At 36.1% G+C, this 19,198-nt stretch overlaps 1 protein-coding gene across 1 annotated transcript in view; it reads right to left on the bottom strand.

The window, feature by feature from the left end:
* LOC138332704 (thrombospondin type-1 domain-containing protein 4-like) overlaps window positions 1-19,198 on the bottom strand; it is a 172,878-nt gene that overhangs the window by 38,106 nt on the left and 115,574 nt on the right. Inside the window, exons 8-9 of the mRNA XM_069280695.1 lie at window positions 17,365-17,950; window positions 1,067-1,196 (exon numbers count right to left, since the gene is read on the bottom strand). Coding sequence (XP_069136796.1) covers window positions 1,067-1,196; window positions 17,365-17,950 — 716 coding nt within the window. The remainder of the gene's footprint in view (window positions 1-1,066; window positions 1,197-17,364; window positions 17,951-19,198) is intronic.

Raw genomic sequence — 19,198 nt, 5'->3', positions numbered from 1 at the left:
CAATAATCTTCTTCTAAACAAATTGATCACTCTCAGAACGTTTGTAGCTATAGCCTTGATGGCCGAGTGGTTGAGATATCTCAAATTTTACCACTTTATTCAAGGTCATGAGTATGCAACTAAGATATCTGCATGCATGTTTATTTGGTGTCAGTACTTTCTTGTAGTCAATCTTAATTATAAACATCCATAGCCACTGTACCTGATCATCTTGTTAAGGAAATCTTGGAGTCCTTAAAACAAAATCTACAACCAATAGTAGCTCCATGAATGCTTAACAGTGGTAGAATACCATACAGCATTACTATACACCTTCACTACAAACAAGGCATGGAGGGATCTTGGTAGAATGTCAGACACCTTAACCACTCAGCCACCATGACCCAGAGGTGGAGGGCTAGTGGTAAGATGTCAAACACCTTAACCACTCAGCCACCATGATCCAGAGATGGAGGGCTAGTGGTAGAATGTGAGACATCTTAACCACTAAGCCACCATGATCCAGAGATGGAGGGCTAGTGGTAGAAAGTCAGACATCTTAATCACTCAGCCACCATGATCCAGAGATGGAGGGCTAGTGGTAGAATGTCAGACACCTTAACCACTCAGCCACCATGATCCAGAGATGGAGGGCTAGTGGTAGAATGTCAGACATCTTAACCACTCAGCCACCATGATCCAGAGATGGAGGGCTAGTGGTAAAATGTCAAACACCTTAACCACTCAGCCACCATGATCCAGAGATGGAGGGCTAGTGGTAGAATGTCAGACATCTTAACCACTCAGCCACCATGATCCAGAGATGGAGGGCTAGTGGTAGAATGTCAGACACCTTAACCACTCAGCCACCTTGACCCAGAGGTGAAGGGCTAGTGGTAAAATGTCAAACACCTTAACCACTCAGCCACCATGACCCAGAGATGGAGGGCTAGTGGTAGAATGTAAGTGGTTGACGGAAACTTTTCTCTTTGGTTGCTTTGCCATGACGATTTGATGGCTAGAAGTAGGAAATATCAGAAATCTTAATTCAATTTTGTTATTTTGGTTACATTATTGTAAGACTTACGCTGGAGGACAGATGTTGGTGTTGCAGGCGATGGTTTGGGTGGCTGGACGGAGGTTGGGGTCACAGTTGTCCATAGTGACAATAACATTGGTGTTTCTTTTCATACAAACCACCTTGGTCTGCTGGCTCCCTGGAAAAACAAAAAGGAATTGATCAAATCAACTCAAGTCAGTAGGTGATCTAGAAAAAATAAAGTAAAAGTATAATGTCTGTATGACATAAATCATCCGTCTCCATGATGGGACGGACAAGACAGGAACTGGGCCACCTTTCATAAACATTCCGAAGGAATTTCTCAACTTAACATTCCCCATAGGAAAGCATTTTTAAAGAAAAGCGTTTATTTTAACTTTGGATTCTTTCCTTAACTTCTGTTATGCTCTCATATGGAGAATTTTAACTGAGGTTATCATGTCCTGATACTACTGACCTCTGACCTTTATTCCTATGGTCATTATAAAATGATGTTATTTATCTCAATCAATTACTATATAATTAAGCACTAATCCTTATTGCTTTATTTAGCCGTACCCTCAGCATGTATTAATTGGGTGAGTTAATATTACAGTAGCAATGTCTAGTTAAACAGAAAAAAAATAATAATCATTATCAGATCATGTTCATACATTAAGAGTGGGGGGATAACTCATCTAAAGCAAGAACCCCTGCAAAAATTTCATGTACACAATTTTGCAAAAAATTATTAAATCTTGATTTGTCTAATTCACATCAAATATTTTTATATCGGAGAATATCATCTGGTGACCTATATCTGATGTAACTAGTCAGGTATTCAAATGATAATCTTTTATTTTCACTTTTATTCTATTCCTACATTTCATATAACTGTTAGTGCTAAACTGGAGCCAGAGGTTGGCCACAAACCCTGCAGGCTACGTCTCCAGTAGATATACATCGGCCTTACAGACACACCAGTCCCAAGGCCTGCTAAACAATTTAAATTTGCTTATTATTCCAAGTATTAGATCATTTTGCCGCTTTCTCAAGCTTCTGATAACTTGGCCTGGCTCCTTGAGTTTTGTGTGGCGTAGTCTCGAAAAGTAATTATCCACCCCCATTCATACTTGGTGCTCCTCTCCGTGTTTTATTTCTGTTCAATATCAAAAGCTAAACATTTATCTTTTCAAGGGTAAACCGTGTTGGCATTTATTTGGTGATTTCGACAACAATAGTTTAAGATATGTCAACATTTTATCTGGAAAGAAGGAGTTTGCGGTTCAAACATCAGCAGAGTTTCCAAATTGTAGATATTACGCTGTAATGTTATCTATTATCCATACTTTACTCTGATGCTTCTGAATGTTTTACCTCAAGGATCGTTGCCTTATGCTTTTGATAGCCGAATTCTCAAATAACTATGAGATTACGTCCAGCCAAAACAACACGTAACTAACGAGTGTTTCCTATATATAGATACAACTTGTTTACAGATGTACGAGTAAATGATCTTTGTATATCTTTCTCACCTGAATAGATCACCCCTCTTGAATTTTCACAATCTGCTATTACACGCTAATAAATATGCAATACATAATAGTTTAGACATTGCAAATAAATTATGAATTTGTATGTTTAGAAAAGAAGAGGTGAAAAGCTAGTTGTACTAGAATGTCTGACACCTTAATCACTTTGCCAACATGACCAAGAGGTGAAAAGCTAGTTGTACTAGAATGTCTGACACCTTAACCACTATCCCAATATGACCAAGAAGTGAAAAGCTAGCTGTACCAGAATGTCCGACACCTTAACCACTTTGCCAACATGACCAAGAGGTGAAAAGCTAGCTGTACCAGAATGTCTGACCCTTTAATCACTTTGCCAACATGACCACGAGGTGAAAAGCTAGTTGTACCAGAATGTCTGACACCTAAACCACTTTCCCAACTTGACCAAGAGGTGAAAAGCTAGTTATACCAGAATGTCTGACACCTTAACCACTTTCCCAACTTGACCAAGAGGTGAAAAGTTAGTTGTACCAGAATGTCTGACACCTTAACCACTTTCCAAACTTGACCAAAAAGTGAAAAGCTAGTTATACCAGAAAGTCAGACACCTTAACCAGTTTTCTATGCAGTAGACCCACAGTAGCCAATACAAGAATGACAATACTGACAGAAAGTGATGACCCTACTAGTGGGGCAACACCTTAAGGGATGTTGCGGATGAAATGAGAGACGAAAATGACTATGATAACTCGTGATAATTCTCCAAAATATGCGCTATGCATATAAATGTACATGTATACGGTGCATACATGTATGGAAATTAAATGAAAAATAACGCAAAAGGGTTCATGTTACATGTACATATCTCTGATCTATTTTGTCTGTATGAAGGAGTGTCGCAAAAGGGATATACATATATAATGTAACTCTTGATTTTACTCTTAAAAGAGATCGGTTTCATAAGCTTAGGAAACAATATCCAACAATTCAAAGTCATTTTACAATTGCAGTCTATTTGACCCCTGTGGCTGTGACTTTGAATTAAGGTCAAGGTCATTCTTTTGATCAAAATCGTAATTGGTAGCCCTTCAGCCCAACATGCTGCAAACGTAATACATGTACCATGCATATGACTACATCAGACCAGTCAATAATTGATAGAGGAGTCATTTAAAAATTTAAGCTCATTTGACACTGTGACCTTAAATTAAGGTCAAGTCCATTTATTTTAACAAACTCTGTAGCCTTCCATTTGATTTCAGCATGTTACAGGCACTTCGAATTCAAACTGGTAGTTTGATTCTTTTAAGACTTATCCTAACCTTGGGAAGATAGTCCGATTCTATTACAACTTACCAATTCTTCGGAAGGTAGCCTATTCCTTCACGTATCAACCTAATCTTCGAAAAATATCTTAATTTCCTAACAAAAAGCACCTGAATGTACACATTCACATACCTTTTTGGTGAATAATGTATTTACTTGTTATGATAAGATGCATTATTTTGTCTTAAGGCTACTTTTCCTAATAAAAGTAGCATTAGAATGACTATTTAATGTTTTGTATTCCTATGAAAATCTGCCTTGGGTATGGGTCTACCAAATTATTTTTCATCAATTCTACATACACTACTGTACATTTATGGACCCTTTGACAGTGTGATATGAAGGTTTATTTATCTGAAGATGAAATATTTACTGAGGAATATAACATCTTAGGGTAAATTAACCTTCATACACTGTATCACACTGTCTCCGGGGACAAACATTTTAGTATATAACTCAGTGAAAGAGGAGCAGTTATACTAGAATTAAATATTTAGCATTATGCTTGGAAGTTTTGTGTTCTTACATGTACCCTGAAAATATGCATGTTCATGAATAATCATGAAAAAACTCCCCTATATCCATTTTATCAAAAAGAAACTGTTTTTCCTCATATAAATAAGAAAATGAAATTGGTAATAATAAACAATATCGTCCTCGTCGAACACTCAATCAAATTGGTAAAAATAAATAATATCGTCCTCATCGAACACTCAATCCCTTACAAATACATACATTTTAGAGAACAAGATTAAACTGTTTAACAGTGTTTTTATATCATATCATCGAGAATCACATAATTACACTGTAATGCTACACATTAAATTAATATCCAGAATTCATGTAATATGGATTGTATGACACCCAACAAGTTATTAAGAGGTACCAGGAAGTTTTGCAATGAATGTTAGCTGAATGCATGAAAGTGATCAATCAGCCAATTACCTCCCCTTTCCTATTCCAGATGAAAATCTTATTTTATACCTGCAATTTTAACCATTCAGTACCCACAGCCCCTAACAAGCTACTCCATCTTTTTCACCTTCTTAATAATTTAAAACAGTGCGTTCTAATATACGTGACCAATACTGATGAAAGAACGGCAAAGAAAATTAATCAGAAAGTTGAAATTAAAGAGATCATAAGACAAATATTATGCAATCATTGTGTGTTTGACTTAAGCGGTGTCTTGACATATTTACCACCAGCCCACTACCTTTGGGTTACGAGTTTGAATCCCATGTGTGGTAGATACCAGGTATTGACTGCTGGTCAGTGATTTTTCTCTGGGTACTCCAACTTTCCTCTATCATCTCCTTAAATGACCTTGCAATTAATACTGATTCTGATATTCAATTTAGATATTATAATGGCATGACATTAGCGATTTTGAAATGTCTTGAATATAAGGGGGCCGCGGTGGCCAAGTGGTTAAGATGTCTCGACATATTACCACAAGTCCTCCACCACTGGGTCACGAATTCGAATCCCATGTGGGGCAGTTGCCAGGTACTGACCGCTGGTCGGTGTTTTTTCTCCGGGTACTCCGGCTTTCCTCCACCAACAAACCTGGCACGTCCTTACATGGTCGTGGCTGTTAATAGGACATTAAACAAATAAACCAATCTTGAATATTATAACCATGTAAAAGTCTGGGCCACGGTGGCCAAGTGGTTAAGAAGTAAAGACATAATTATTACCACAAGCCTATATAGCTAGCTCCACCTCTGGGTCGCGAGTTCAAATCCCATTTGGGGCAGTTGCCAGGTACTGACCACTGGTCGGTGGTTTTTCTCCCGAGTATTTTGGCTTTCCTCCACCAACAAACCTCACATCCTTACATGACCCTGGCCGTTAATAGGACATTAAACTAATACTCATGTAAAAGTCTCCGCTATCCCTATTTCATCAAAAAGAAACTTTTTTTTCCTCATATGAATAAGAGAATGGTAATAATAGACAATATCGGTCTGGCTAAACAAGAAATATGTTACCAATTACATAAATTTTCATATTTTGCCTATTCTTTTAATTGTATTAAGCATTATGCTAGAAAATGAACAAATAGACAAATTACCTCCCTTTATTCAATCCCAGTATTAAAAGACTTTTTATGTGAACATGTAAAGAATGAAGTATTTAATTGTAAGCAAACCTTTTCAAAGTCAGCTGTCATTTTTCATACCTTGAATGTATACATGCATCAGATTACAGCAGATATTGTCAGAATACACTTGTAATTGATAAGATGTATAATTATAATGCTACTGAAAAAATTCTGAGGTGGGCATGGCTAGGTGTCCATCTTTCTAATTTTGTTCTTTCCCCTCTCTAACATGACATTTACGAGACCGCATTTCCAAGCGCTGACTGTTGGTTAGTGGGTTTTTTTCTGTAGGACCTCTTTTGTACATCCGAATTCGAAACTCATAGATATTATTGTCAAGGATATGAAAATCAATTAACTAAATTCTTGGTACATAAGACACAGAAATGAACTATTTTGATACTTTTTTTATTATTATTTAGCCTTATTATTTTAGCCTCTACATGTACATGTTCAGGGGTCGATACTTACAGAAGCCTGACAGAACGGGGCTGATGAAAAAAAATCAGGCTGCCAAAATGTCAAAGTACAGTAGCCCTGTTATATTTCAGACATGTACTACATATTTAGTTGAGGAAGATAAAATGGATGCTTTTAGATCTGCAAATTCAGTACCAAAATTCACTAGAATGCCGGAAATTGAATATAGAAATTGTTCCCCGTCCCGGAGGAGAATCACCCCAACCTTTATGTACTCCATTATATACTGCTCGCGCCTTTTTACACAAATTAGAGAACATTTTTTATAATTATTTTTTAATATAAAAAAAATCAATTAGCCTAAAAATTTAGTTGGTTTCTGAAATGCTCGAAACTGAAGAGGCTGTTGAATGTTTGACATTCAGTACAATTAATTAAAAAAAAACCTGTTGTTAACCCCCACCCCCTCCCTCTATTCTAAGTGAACAGTAACTTACAAGGTAATGTACATACATGTAGGGTACGTGTCATACTGAAGTGCATATAATGTTAATCATATCCATTGTCAAACTACCAGATTTTTCAGGTTTGTCTTCTTTAGTTGTCACTTTATATGCCTGTATTCATGATATTTGGTTTACAGTTATCTCTTGCCTGACATTGTTGCATGGACGTGTCATATGCTCGCGCGATCGGTAAGTCTATTTTTAGACTGCAGTCGAAAACAGCTGACAACAAATCATGTGTCATCTTAACTATATTAGCAGTAGGTAGCAATTAAAACATTTATAATCAAGCAATATATTAGGAGAAACATATTCAAACAGTATCTGTCTCAGAGTCTACACAATAGACTGTCAATTTACGAGTTATTTTTTATTCATATCTAACGTTAACTGTTACACGTATGATTCAGTCGCTGTCATGATCAGAGTCGGTAGGCCTACGCCAAAAACAATTATAACGGACAACAGCAACCTCAAATATAATATAAAGATACTAACATCCGCCGATCGTGATATAGCCTAACAAGTAAAATACACAACTAGGCCTACTTACCTAATATTGACGATTGTAACTTGAAAAGCGAGGCGGCTTTCAACATCAACACAAACCGGTTCAAACCGGATACACAAGTGACACAACACATTCCTCCTACCAGATGGCGCTTGCCGTTGGCATTTCTTTGTGCGGTTGAATGCCCAAAACAACACACACTTCCCAAATTCACGCAATCCCCAATATATACTTGGATATCATTGCAAGACATGTAAAACGTTTTATAAATTTAAGTAATTATTTCATAAAATAAACAGAATTTTTCATTAATACGACCCTTTTGTGAATGGTTCACTCGTCGATTCAATCGGTCAGAATAGCTTTGAAGGAAGGCGGCAAGTCCCAAAATATCTCGTCTGCCGTGGAAATTTACTGAGAACCTGTGAAATACCACCAATTTCCAAGACCGTCTTGTGGTCGGTCTTTATAATATTTTCAAAAACCAAAAATACCGTTTTGTTCAGAATTACTTGTACAATTAATGTGTAAAATCTCAATTTGTCAACTATGAGCGTTTGATTGCTAGGACGAATTTAACAGAAACTAGCGATGAAAATGTCGATTTTTGCCTGTTTGACCCTAAATTTCTCCCTCAAATGAATTTTCGCAGAGTCAACAACTATCTCAGAAGATAGATCACGCCTGAATTTACTTAACTGTAAAATATCATTAAAAACTTTCTGTCAATTTCCTTATTACCCAACTTGCGGTTATAAGCGTGTTGGTAGGTTAAAATCGTCGTGGTTAACATTCGTTCCGAAGGAACGATAACTCTGTTATCGCACCTTACGTCTCTCATTTCATACCAAGGCCGATGACAAGATAGCTATTTAACTGGGCTGGTGTTAGCCGATTTCAATCTTTATGTCACCGATACAGAAATATATATACCTACATCAGTGGAGACCAACAAATCAGTCAAGCATGTAAGTAAAGGTCATGCTTCAAAATGTCCCAATTTGTCAAATTCTGTTAAAAAATAATTCCCAGCAATAGCAATAAGTGGTAACAGAAGCAGGGGGAGAGAATGATTTACCAATTTGCATTTTTTTCTGAAAGAAATCTGGAGGAGGTACTGTGTACTTTTAGATGGAATTCTAATGTTCGGTGTCTCGCATAACCGCAACGGTATCCACAACAATATTACTGCGGCCTAACCTGCTGTCACGTTGACAGTTTATTAACCCCGGTGAGGTAATCCTATTTAAAAGAACATTACTTTTGTATAAATGTCAGATTCAATGAGATGGTGTTTTGGGTTAAGATATTCGTTTGACTGTACGTTGATGGCTGTTAAAGGATGTAACACTTTCAGTGTTCTCCGGGTTATAAAAATAACCTATAAAAATATCCCCACTGTTGACAAGTGTCATAGGCTCTTTGACATCTATACAATCTTGTTAGCAAGTGGAAGCTTCAATTTGGAATGAAAATAAGAAGTTTAGAGTTCACAAATAGAAAATTGCATCAAGGATTTTATGTTTATAATTAAATTAATCTGTCAATCAGCAAAGCTACAAGGACAGGATGATAAATCTATATTAACTCTAGAATTTTATTTCTGGAAAGGCTCTTCTGAAACAAATACAAATACTTCTATCCTAAAGAAGCCACTTTCACCATAACTTTATGAGGTCACAATGCTTTTACTGAACTTTAAGCTTATGAGGTTAACATGTCCTGATAGCAATGACCTCTGACCTTTTGAGGTCGCCATGTCTAAATATTACTGACCTATGACCTTATAAGGTCATAATGTCATGAAAGCATACATTTTCTAAGTAATTCAAACAATTAACCTGAAATAAATTTTTGTGAAGTAAACTTTAATAATGACTTCCTTCATTATGATTATAATTACTAGCGGTGGCCATTTTGAAATCATTTTATGTTGAAAATAATATTGAAAATATATAATATCAGGAAAAAGTCTTTCATCAAGATTTGAAACTACGATAATGTACCGGTATTTATATATGGAATAAAAAAGAGTTTCAAGAAAATGAATGATTTAATTTCCACCATCAAACGCTCGGATTCCTAATGAAGAACTAGATCTTTTTACTGGTTTTTGATGTTGTCATATAAACACTTACAACTGTCTTTGAAGAGATAATCTTCACAAGATCAAAATGGCCAGTTCTGCAATAAAATCTTCATTTAATGTTTTACTTGTGTTTCAAAAGAGATTGAAACACCACAAACCAGTCAATTAGACTCGACCTCACCAACAGATAGGTTGCTACACAAACCACCAGTTATAACCACAACCCCCCATGAATGTGTGATATCATGTGTTCGGTAGTAATTATAAAGTATTTTATCAGTCAAGTGTTTAATTGGATATAAACCAGATGTTGTGGTTTACACATCTAAAACTGATGAAATATTTTGTTATTAGCCCAGAGCAGACTGAATAAAATTCCAATTCAATTTTTTTTTTTTTTTTTTTTGTGGTTTATTTCCCCATAAAATCAAAAACTACAACTTTATAATTTATAAGATATGGGTTTATGATCTCATAAATAAAAGGATGTCTTTGGAGCAGGGTAGTGTCCCATCTTTACGTGATCATGTGATCTGGCCATCAAAATACGACATTACTGTACTAAATTTGCGGATCCATCCAAATTTGCAAAATTTAATACCTTGGGAAATTAATCAAAATCATAATTTTCATTTTAGAATCTATGGTACATGAATGACATGTTTAACGGCTACACAGATAATGGGCGAAAATACGTCCCCATTTATTCAAGGTCATAACATAGTTGGTAGAACATCAGCTCTGACTTATCACAAATGACATAGGCAAAATAGACAGTTTCTCATAGGAAGGTGTTGCTTCATTACCTCCAACAATGAGAACCGTAATCAGCGCTCAGCTATGACTGACACGATAAACATATGATTTAAAGGTGAAAGAGTCCCTGCTGTTAGTTAGATTCTGCTACTTCAGCATCGTGGGGACAGGTGAAGAAACCTGATGTAATTACCTTTGGCTGCTTGCTCCCTGGGAACAATGCTGAGGCCCTAACAGGTTCACCCAGACTCCTAAAAGGCCCGCCTAGGAGACAAAATCTCCGCCCAAGAGAGATAATTTCCGCCCCACTTTGAAACTACCATATTATCACTTAAGAAATTGATAAAGGATTTGTGAAGAGACCAGTTGATGGTGATGAAGTGTTGCAATACAAGTTAGCACAAACACCTCACCCTTAATTATCGGCACGGTGTGCTAGGGACAAGGTGACCGTGGATTGTCTGGAGCTACCTGTCGCGGGTAACAAAGATGTCTCCCTTCTCTAACACAGCTGATGGTTCATACGATGTACACAAAGGTGTAACAACATAGTGATAGATTTAACACCACGGTACCAAATGATCACATCTTTACGACAATGGTAAACTTTAAACAGACAACTTCATATTCTTAGGAAGCAAAGCCCACAAACATTATTTGGACCTTGGTATTAGAAATTCATGGTGGAAATTTCTAGATAATATTGCAGTATTCACAGGTTCATGATGAAACTTTTTGAGCTATCTGATTGTACCAAAAAAAGCTTTGAAATAACTTCAAAGAATACAAGTTCGCGACTGAGAAAATATTTCAAAATAAACATTAGTGTCTCTGAGGTTGAAGTTAAAGTTAACAAGGTTCATTATATATCATTATTATTTATCATTATTATTTATACATTTGGTATGGCTTTTGATTCCAAATGCACTAAAATCACCTAACAAAAGTTATGTGGTCGCTTAAAGTAGGTAACTTCTGTAACTGAAGAAAACTACTAATTTGTCTGCTAGTGTTCTAGAGAAAAAATACGATTCATCAGCGGTGTAATATCTTTAACTTAATAAAATATACCAACAGATGTGTCCGTGAAGGAGAGATCTGACATCAGGTGTAAGTTATCTGCCCCTTAATGCTATCTCCCCGTTTGGTGCCAGTCTCTATCCTGATTAAGCACTTGTCATAACATACACAGAGTCCTACCTATTGATTATTGCTATAAGTACAGGTAACGCACAGGTAAACATGTCTGCCTCATTTACCCCTACTGTGTAATTTACATTTTTGGCGTAATGTGTCCAAAACCGCGTCATTGTCAATGTTCATATCGGACATTTGTTGGCGACTATTTCAGCATATCAGCTCTCTAATGTTAACACAGACATGTGGCCTAAGTGTGGTGTTCCATCCCTGCCTGGTCGCAAGACTTCGTAGTTACATTGATAAAATCACATCACAACACTATACTTGAAACAAATTTGCTGTAAAAGGTCAACGATTGATATTTTCTGTCAAGGTTTCGATTTCTCTGTCTTAACTAAGTGTCATTACACCTGATCAAGTGTCTGTTTCTCCGATCATTCATACATGCGTCTCCCTGACTGTTTATGATTTCTGTGTCAGCCCCTTGGGAGTCAGAGATTGCCTTTTCTTGAGACAATATTACACAGTAACTTAATGCATTTACTGGCATCTTAACAACAACTCAATGACATTAATAAAGATTCAAGCTTTTCACATATTTCATATGCATTTTCTTTATAAGAAGCTGTAATTCACCCAATATTTTTTTTTCAAAATGATTGAAAAAGACACTAATATATTATGTAATTGGAGGTATATATGAAATGTCCTCCATGCAAAATCCATGACAGGACCCTAAAAACCATTCTCTACCAAAACCAGACAACATATACTCTATATTGTAAAATATATATCCGTTTGCTTTCTTTCGTGGCTTGGAGCTTTGATATCACTTTGTGGATTGAAATAATTTGTGGTTAACCAATGTATTTGCGGTTTCACAGCGGCCAAGAAATCAACCAAAGTTTCTACACAAAGAGCATTTCATGTTATACAGTATATGGTGCCTTAAAAAAAAAAAATCCTCCTGACCTACCGACAATATTTTTTTTGCCAATGTAACCCTAAACAGCCATTTTTTTTGGGCCTTACCTTAAAATTAGACAATGTGGAATATCAACCCATCCTCACCTCAAATTATAAGGATTGTAGCTGATTATAACTTTGATATAGAAAGCTTTCTTGAGAGACAAAAGATTGATTAAGAAAATGCACATAAATTGTACATCAAAACATAGGAAATTCAAACTTTTCCAAAAATATTATAAAATAAACAAAGTTCTTGTCATTAGATTTCCACACATTCTTTTTTATTTCTCTCTTTGTTACTTTTTTATTGTTAGAAACAGACAGAAAAATAATTTTGTAAATTCCTTGAAATGTTTTCTACTATCTAACTATAGCGTTAAAACAATTACAATTTGAATAACAAACTTATTTTGCAAAATGGTGCCAATGATGATGACAAAGCAACATTGGCAACAAAAAAATGAAAGTAAGAAATATCTTTAATGTAAAACCTTACATTTGTGAAAATTTTAAAATCACTATTTTTGACATGTAGACAACAACTGGTTAATGTTTTTAACATGCAGTTGATGAAAACCCTTCAAAACTATGTTGATTTAAATTCCGTCTGCACACATGCTTTCTGATGCGTCATAAACATACACAAAACAGCCCAGTGTTATCCCAGCAATGTCTTATGAAGTAATTGTTATTGTTCCTTATTTACTTATCAGTCTTCAGTATCAGTATGGGCCCCAATATCATTTAAATGACAAGAGATGGAAGTGAATGGGTTTTACTGTGAGAAGAAACTGGAGTTCCTAGGATAATACCATAATGGATGGCAGATGACATATCATGCATTTTATGTTCATTGAGAGAATGACAACCACACTATGTAAATGAACTAATCTATTTGACTGCATTATCATGATTTATTTCCGGTCTCTTTACGCCCGTTAAAATTGTTTCCATGTCTGATTGGATTGTATGTCATTCAAATCCAAATTGATTTTCGTGTGAAATACAATTTCATGAATTTTGTGGGCGATAAGAAATCGCAAAAATTTATTTCTGGGAAGCTGTTTCAAAAACATGCAGGCAAAGTAGAATATAAGAAGTCTCGATCATGAAATAAGATTGTCATGAAAAAGTTGTTCTGCATGAAAACGCAAAACTAAGATGCTGGGAAAACAAAATGATTTACAATATTGCAGTGCATGGTCTGAGCTAGGGATGCATGTACAATGAATGGTCTAGCTAGTGATGCATGTATAATGCATGGTCTGAGCTAGGGATGCATGTATAATGCATGTCTGAGCTTGTGATGCATGTATAATGCATGTCTGAGCTAGGGATGCATGTACAATGAATGGTCTAAGCTAGTGATGCATGTATATGCATGTCTGAGCTGTGATGCATGTATATGCATGGCTGAGCTGTGATGCATGTATAATGCATGGTCTGAGCTAGTGATGCATGTATAATGCATGGTCTGAGCTTGTGATGCATGTATAATGCATGGTCTGAGCTAGTGATGCATGTATAATGAATGGTCTGAGCTTGTGATGCATGTATAATGCATGGTCTGAGCTAGTGATGCATGTATAATGAATGGTCTGAGCTTGTGATGCATGTATAATGCATGGTCTGAGCTAGTGATGCATGTATAATGCATGGTCTGAGCTAGTGATGCATGTATAATGCATGGTCTGAGCTAGTGATGCATGTATAATGAATGGTCTGAGCTTGTGATGCATGTATAATGCATAGTCTGAGCCTTGTGATGCATGTATAATGCATGGTCTGAGCTAGTGATGCATGTATAATGCATGGTCTGAGCTAGTGATGCATGTATAATGCATGGTCTAAGCTAGTGATGCATGTATAATGCATGGTCTAGCTAGTGATGCATGTATAATGCATGGTCCGAGCTAGTGATGCATGTATAATGCATGGCCTGAGCTTGTGATGCATGTATAAAGCATGGTCTGAGCTTGGGATGCATGTATAATGCATGGTCTGACCTTGTGATGCATGTATAATGCATGGCCTGAGCTTATGATGCATGTATAATGCATAGCTGACTTGTGATGCATGTATAATGCATAGTCTGACTTGTGATGCATGTATAATGCATGGCCTGAGCTTGTGATGCATGTATAATGCATGGTCTGAGCTTGTGATGCATGTATAATGCATGGTCTGAGCTGGGATGCATGTATAATGCATGGCCTGAGCTTGTGATGCCTGTATAATGCATGGTCCTGAGCTTGTGATGCTAATGCATGCTGAGCTTGGATGCATGTATAATGCATGGTCTGAGCTAATGCATGTATAATGCATGGTCTGAGCTAGTGATGCATGTATAATGCATGGTCTGAGCTTGTGATGCATGTATAATGCATGGTCTGAGCTTGTGATGCATGTATAATGCATGGTCTGACTTGTGATGCATGTATAATGCATGGTCTGAACTTGTGATGCATGTATAATGCATGTCTGACTTGTGATATGTATAATGCAGTCTGAGCTTGTGATACATGTATAAATGCATGATCTGAGCTTGTAATGCATGTATAATAATAGTTCTTGTAAACAGTTTATAGTTTAAAATTTTCACGGGTAATTTTTTCTTTTTTTGATAATTTATTGGCTTTTCTTATCAAAGATCTGTAATAGATGATAGTATCAAAAAGGGTTTTTTCCACGATTATAAAATTTCCATGAAAATTAAAAACAAGAGCCCATGGGCCTTAACGGTCACCTGGAGTCAGAATATATAATGAAACAAATAATAATGAAATAAATTAAAGACATACAAACACTATATACTGGCCTTGAAGTTGGTCAGTGATTTATAAATTTGTACTTGTTAGACTATGAAGAGTATTTGCTTCCATCAAGCTGTGAACTTAGAGGTATTTTTTGAAATTTTAATCATTTGACCCTGTTTGGTCCTGCCCCTCTGGCCCCCAAGGGTCATTGAGGACGGATATGGATGTTAAAATGCTATATCTAGGCTAATAATTCTAATCAAATTTGACTATTTTCCAACGAAAATTGGCGAAATAATGTTCACAAATATGTTAAATGTGTTTTCCCTATATAAACTATAGTAAACTTGACCCCCTCCCCAGGGGGAAACGCGAGACCCCAGGGTCATATAATTCACAATTTTTGTAAAGGACCTTAAGACCTTTCTATTTATGAAAAGTATTTGATTCTACCATTTCCAGAATTTCAGAAGAAGATTTGTGAAGTTTTAGCCTATTTGACCCTTTTTTAGCCCCGCCCTCTGCCCCCAGGGGGTCGGCCAGGACCAATGTGGATATGATATTAAAATGCTATCTTAGGCTAATAATTCTAACCAAGTTTGACTCGTTTCCAATGAAAATTGAGCGAAACATGCCCATAAATGTGTTTTCCCTATATAAACTATAGTAAACTTGACCCCCTCCCCAGGGGGGAAACGTGAGACCCCAGGGTCATATATTTCACAATTTTTGTAAAGGACCTTAAGACCTTTCTATTTATGAAAAGTATTTGATTCTACCATTTCCAGAATTTCAGAAGAAGATTTTTGAAGTTTTAGCCTATTTGACCCTTTTTTAGCCCCACCCCTCTGCCCCCAGGGGGTTCGGCCCAGGACCAATGTGTATATGATATTAAAATGCTATCCTCAGACTAATAATTCTAACCAAGTTGACTTGTTATCCATGAATAAATGACAATACATGCTCATAAATGTGTTTTCCCTATATAAACTATAGTAAACTTGACCCCTCACCCAGGGGGAAACCTAAAGGACCCCAGGTCATATGATTCACAATTTTTGTAAAAGGACCTTAAAGACCTTTCTATTTATGAAAAGTAATTTGATTCTAAAACCTATTTCAAGAGTTCAGAAGAAGATTTTTGAAAGTTTTAGCCTATTTGACCCCTATTGACCCCCGCCCCCTAAGACCCCTGGGGGTCAGTCATAAAGAAAATATGTTAATAGTAATAAATGCCTTTCCAGTGGTCATAGTCACACAAATGCTTGCCCCTCCTTACTCCACTGAAATAGCCAGCGGACATTTTTGACAGATGGTTATAAAGATGTATGTCATAAAATATTTGCCGCTCTGTTTGGTGTTGAATGAGATCTGAATCAGTGATGCACTTTTATCATTATTTATCTAGTTTTATACCTGGACAAATTATAAAGCTGTATTCACCTAAAGGGGACAATATGGATTTTTACCATAATAATGGAGAAAATCATCTTAGGGTAGCAAGGTGAACCACAAAAGGCAGAATTGGTCACTATTAGTACTATGTAATAGGGCGAGGGTAGTGTGCTGCCAGCCGGGTTCAAACCTACGAACCCGGACTTAGGTTCGAACCCGGACTTATTGGTCCGCCGCTCCACCGGCTGAGTTTAAGGGAAATTCCCCCAGACACGAAGCTTGAAGACGGCCGTAGGACTATTATCTTTACCCAGTGATATTCTGCCAACAGGTTTACTACTAACACATTTGGCCTCTGATTACCTCAAATATACAGGTCAAATTTGTTGAATTTAAGTTACTTTTACACTTATCCAAACAATGCAAAAACTCTAAAAAGTTTATCCTGACCTACATATTTATTGAAATATTCAATACAAATTTGAGATTCTTAATGGAAGCCAAGGTCATTGATTTGAACAAACATGGAAACATTTACTTCAGCATGAAATAGACAAAATTATTATTGGACCCTGGACGTTTTGGCGATTGAGAAAAATTGCCTATTTAAGACTAAATTAACTTATTTGATATTTAATATAGTTCCTGTATACTTGACAGCTGAGGTCAAGGTCATTCATTCAAACAAAGTTAGATATTAAAGAGCATTTCTTTCCAGCACGTAATGGACAAAATATCAGGATGATGCTTCGTTAATGAGAAGATGTCCATTAAAGTGTGATGGGAGACACAAAAAATAAAATTAAAACAAACGAGTACTTTTTTTGGAAGAGAATTGTACAAAATGTTAGACTCACCTCTACCGCAGGGCTCCGTACAATTAGTAAAACCTGCTATCCTCCAATAGTAATTAACACTGTCCGGAATATTCTGGGCCGAGAGCTTCGGAACGACCTCGTTACTTATGGTGTCACCAATGAAAGACTGACCGAGGTAGTTACCTGATTGCTGACCAATTCTCTGAGACAACTGTTGTCTGTAAGTAGGGTCAAAAGGATCAAACTGACCATTGGTCACTGGAGTCCTACGGTAATCTGGACCATATGGGTTATACTGGTAAGATCTATCCCTTGTGTTGACAGGGTTATTTTGTTGACCCGGGGTTTCACTCAATCGGGGATTATTTCTGAGATCACCACCACTATTTGTCTCCAATGCAAGATTCTGATTCTGTGAATTTTCGTGGTTTGCACGATAAACTGGATTTTCTAAAACACGAATATTTCTCTGGTTACCATGGTTACGGTGGTTTCTATGGTGCCCATGGTGTTTCGTTTGTTGAGTTGTACTCTTGTTTTTAATAGTTGATAAGTAATTATCCATCAGATGCGAAGGAATGGTGAACTGGTATTTTATTCCAGGGTTACGTCGATAATACAGGAGCTGAAAAATAAACAACAAATTGTCATAAAATGTCTGAAAGGTTTAAAATCATCCACTCACTCTTTTATACAGGGATCTGGGTTTCAATCAGCAAAACAAAATACAAAAAAAAAAAATTTAGGTTTTTTTTTCCAATTGTTAGGAAAAACACAGTTCCATATTAGATTTCGATAAATTTCAAGTTTTAATTTTTGCTTACCATTCAGAACTTATTTCACTTTCTTATACGAAATGAACACTTATTTTGAAATCAACATTAATATGAAAAGAACATTTATTTTGAAATCAACATTAATATGAAATGAACAATCAAATGAAATGAGCATTCATATGAAATAAACAACCATTTTGAAATCAACATTAATATGAAATGAACACTTATTTTGAAATCAACATTAATATTAAATAAACAATCAAAGGAATATATTTCAAGTTTGCACAATTATTGAGTTATCATTGAATTTGTTTGGAACTGAATTGGACAATTACTTAAGGGCCAATCATAATCTATAAATAACAGTATGTATCCAAGGACCACCACAAAATAATCAAACTGGGATTCTGAATAGGGTCGGTTCTTTATACTAGACTTTTAGAATTCTGTGACCAGTATATTTCAGGCATTTTTAAAAATTGCAAATATCTCTTAGTGAGCATCCCTGATGAATTTCCCTGTTAAAGCAACACAGGTAGCCATGATGTCAAGATAAATGTTTTGAGAGCTCCAGAGTAAGCAATGCTATCTTTAATACATACTTTCTACCAAACATCTGCAGTAAGGGAAGAGGTTCACAATACATCCTCTTCATTTCTAAAACAGTGTGTTTGTTTGTCTAACTAAAGACCACCAGTTTTATTTCAAGCTCACACCTGTGGTGTAAGAAAATAACGAAGCCTCTTTTGACATTACACACTTCTATGTAATCATGATGTTTCAGACATTCCTTACCTAAAACGTTCCAGGATCATCCAAAAAAATAAACCTTTCTGGCCGCAACAACACCTTGCTGGAATTCCAACCTCATTTACAACTAAAACTCTACTTTTTCTGAGATAAATATTTTAATGAAGGGAAAAATATTCTTGTTACGGCAGCTTCCTTACAGTCTTTCATAGTGTCCTCATTTGTAGATGAAAACTGTTTCTGATACCACTTTATAATGTCTAAAATCTGCAACTCGTCAACCTTTAATCAATTTAGTCAGTCCAGGTTAAACATATCAATCTTTTTTTAACTCATTAATTTGA

Source organism: Argopecten irradians, chromosome 10 (assembly GCF_041381155.1).
Source record: "Argopecten irradians isolate NY chromosome 10, Ai_NY, whole genome shotgun sequence".
In the NCBI taxonomy this organism is placed as follows: domain Eukaryota; kingdom Metazoa; phylum Mollusca; class Bivalvia; order Pectinida; family Pectinidae; genus Argopecten; species Argopecten irradians.
Note: the sequence above shows the minus strand (reverse complement) of the source record. Positions and strands in the feature narration are given on the sequence as shown.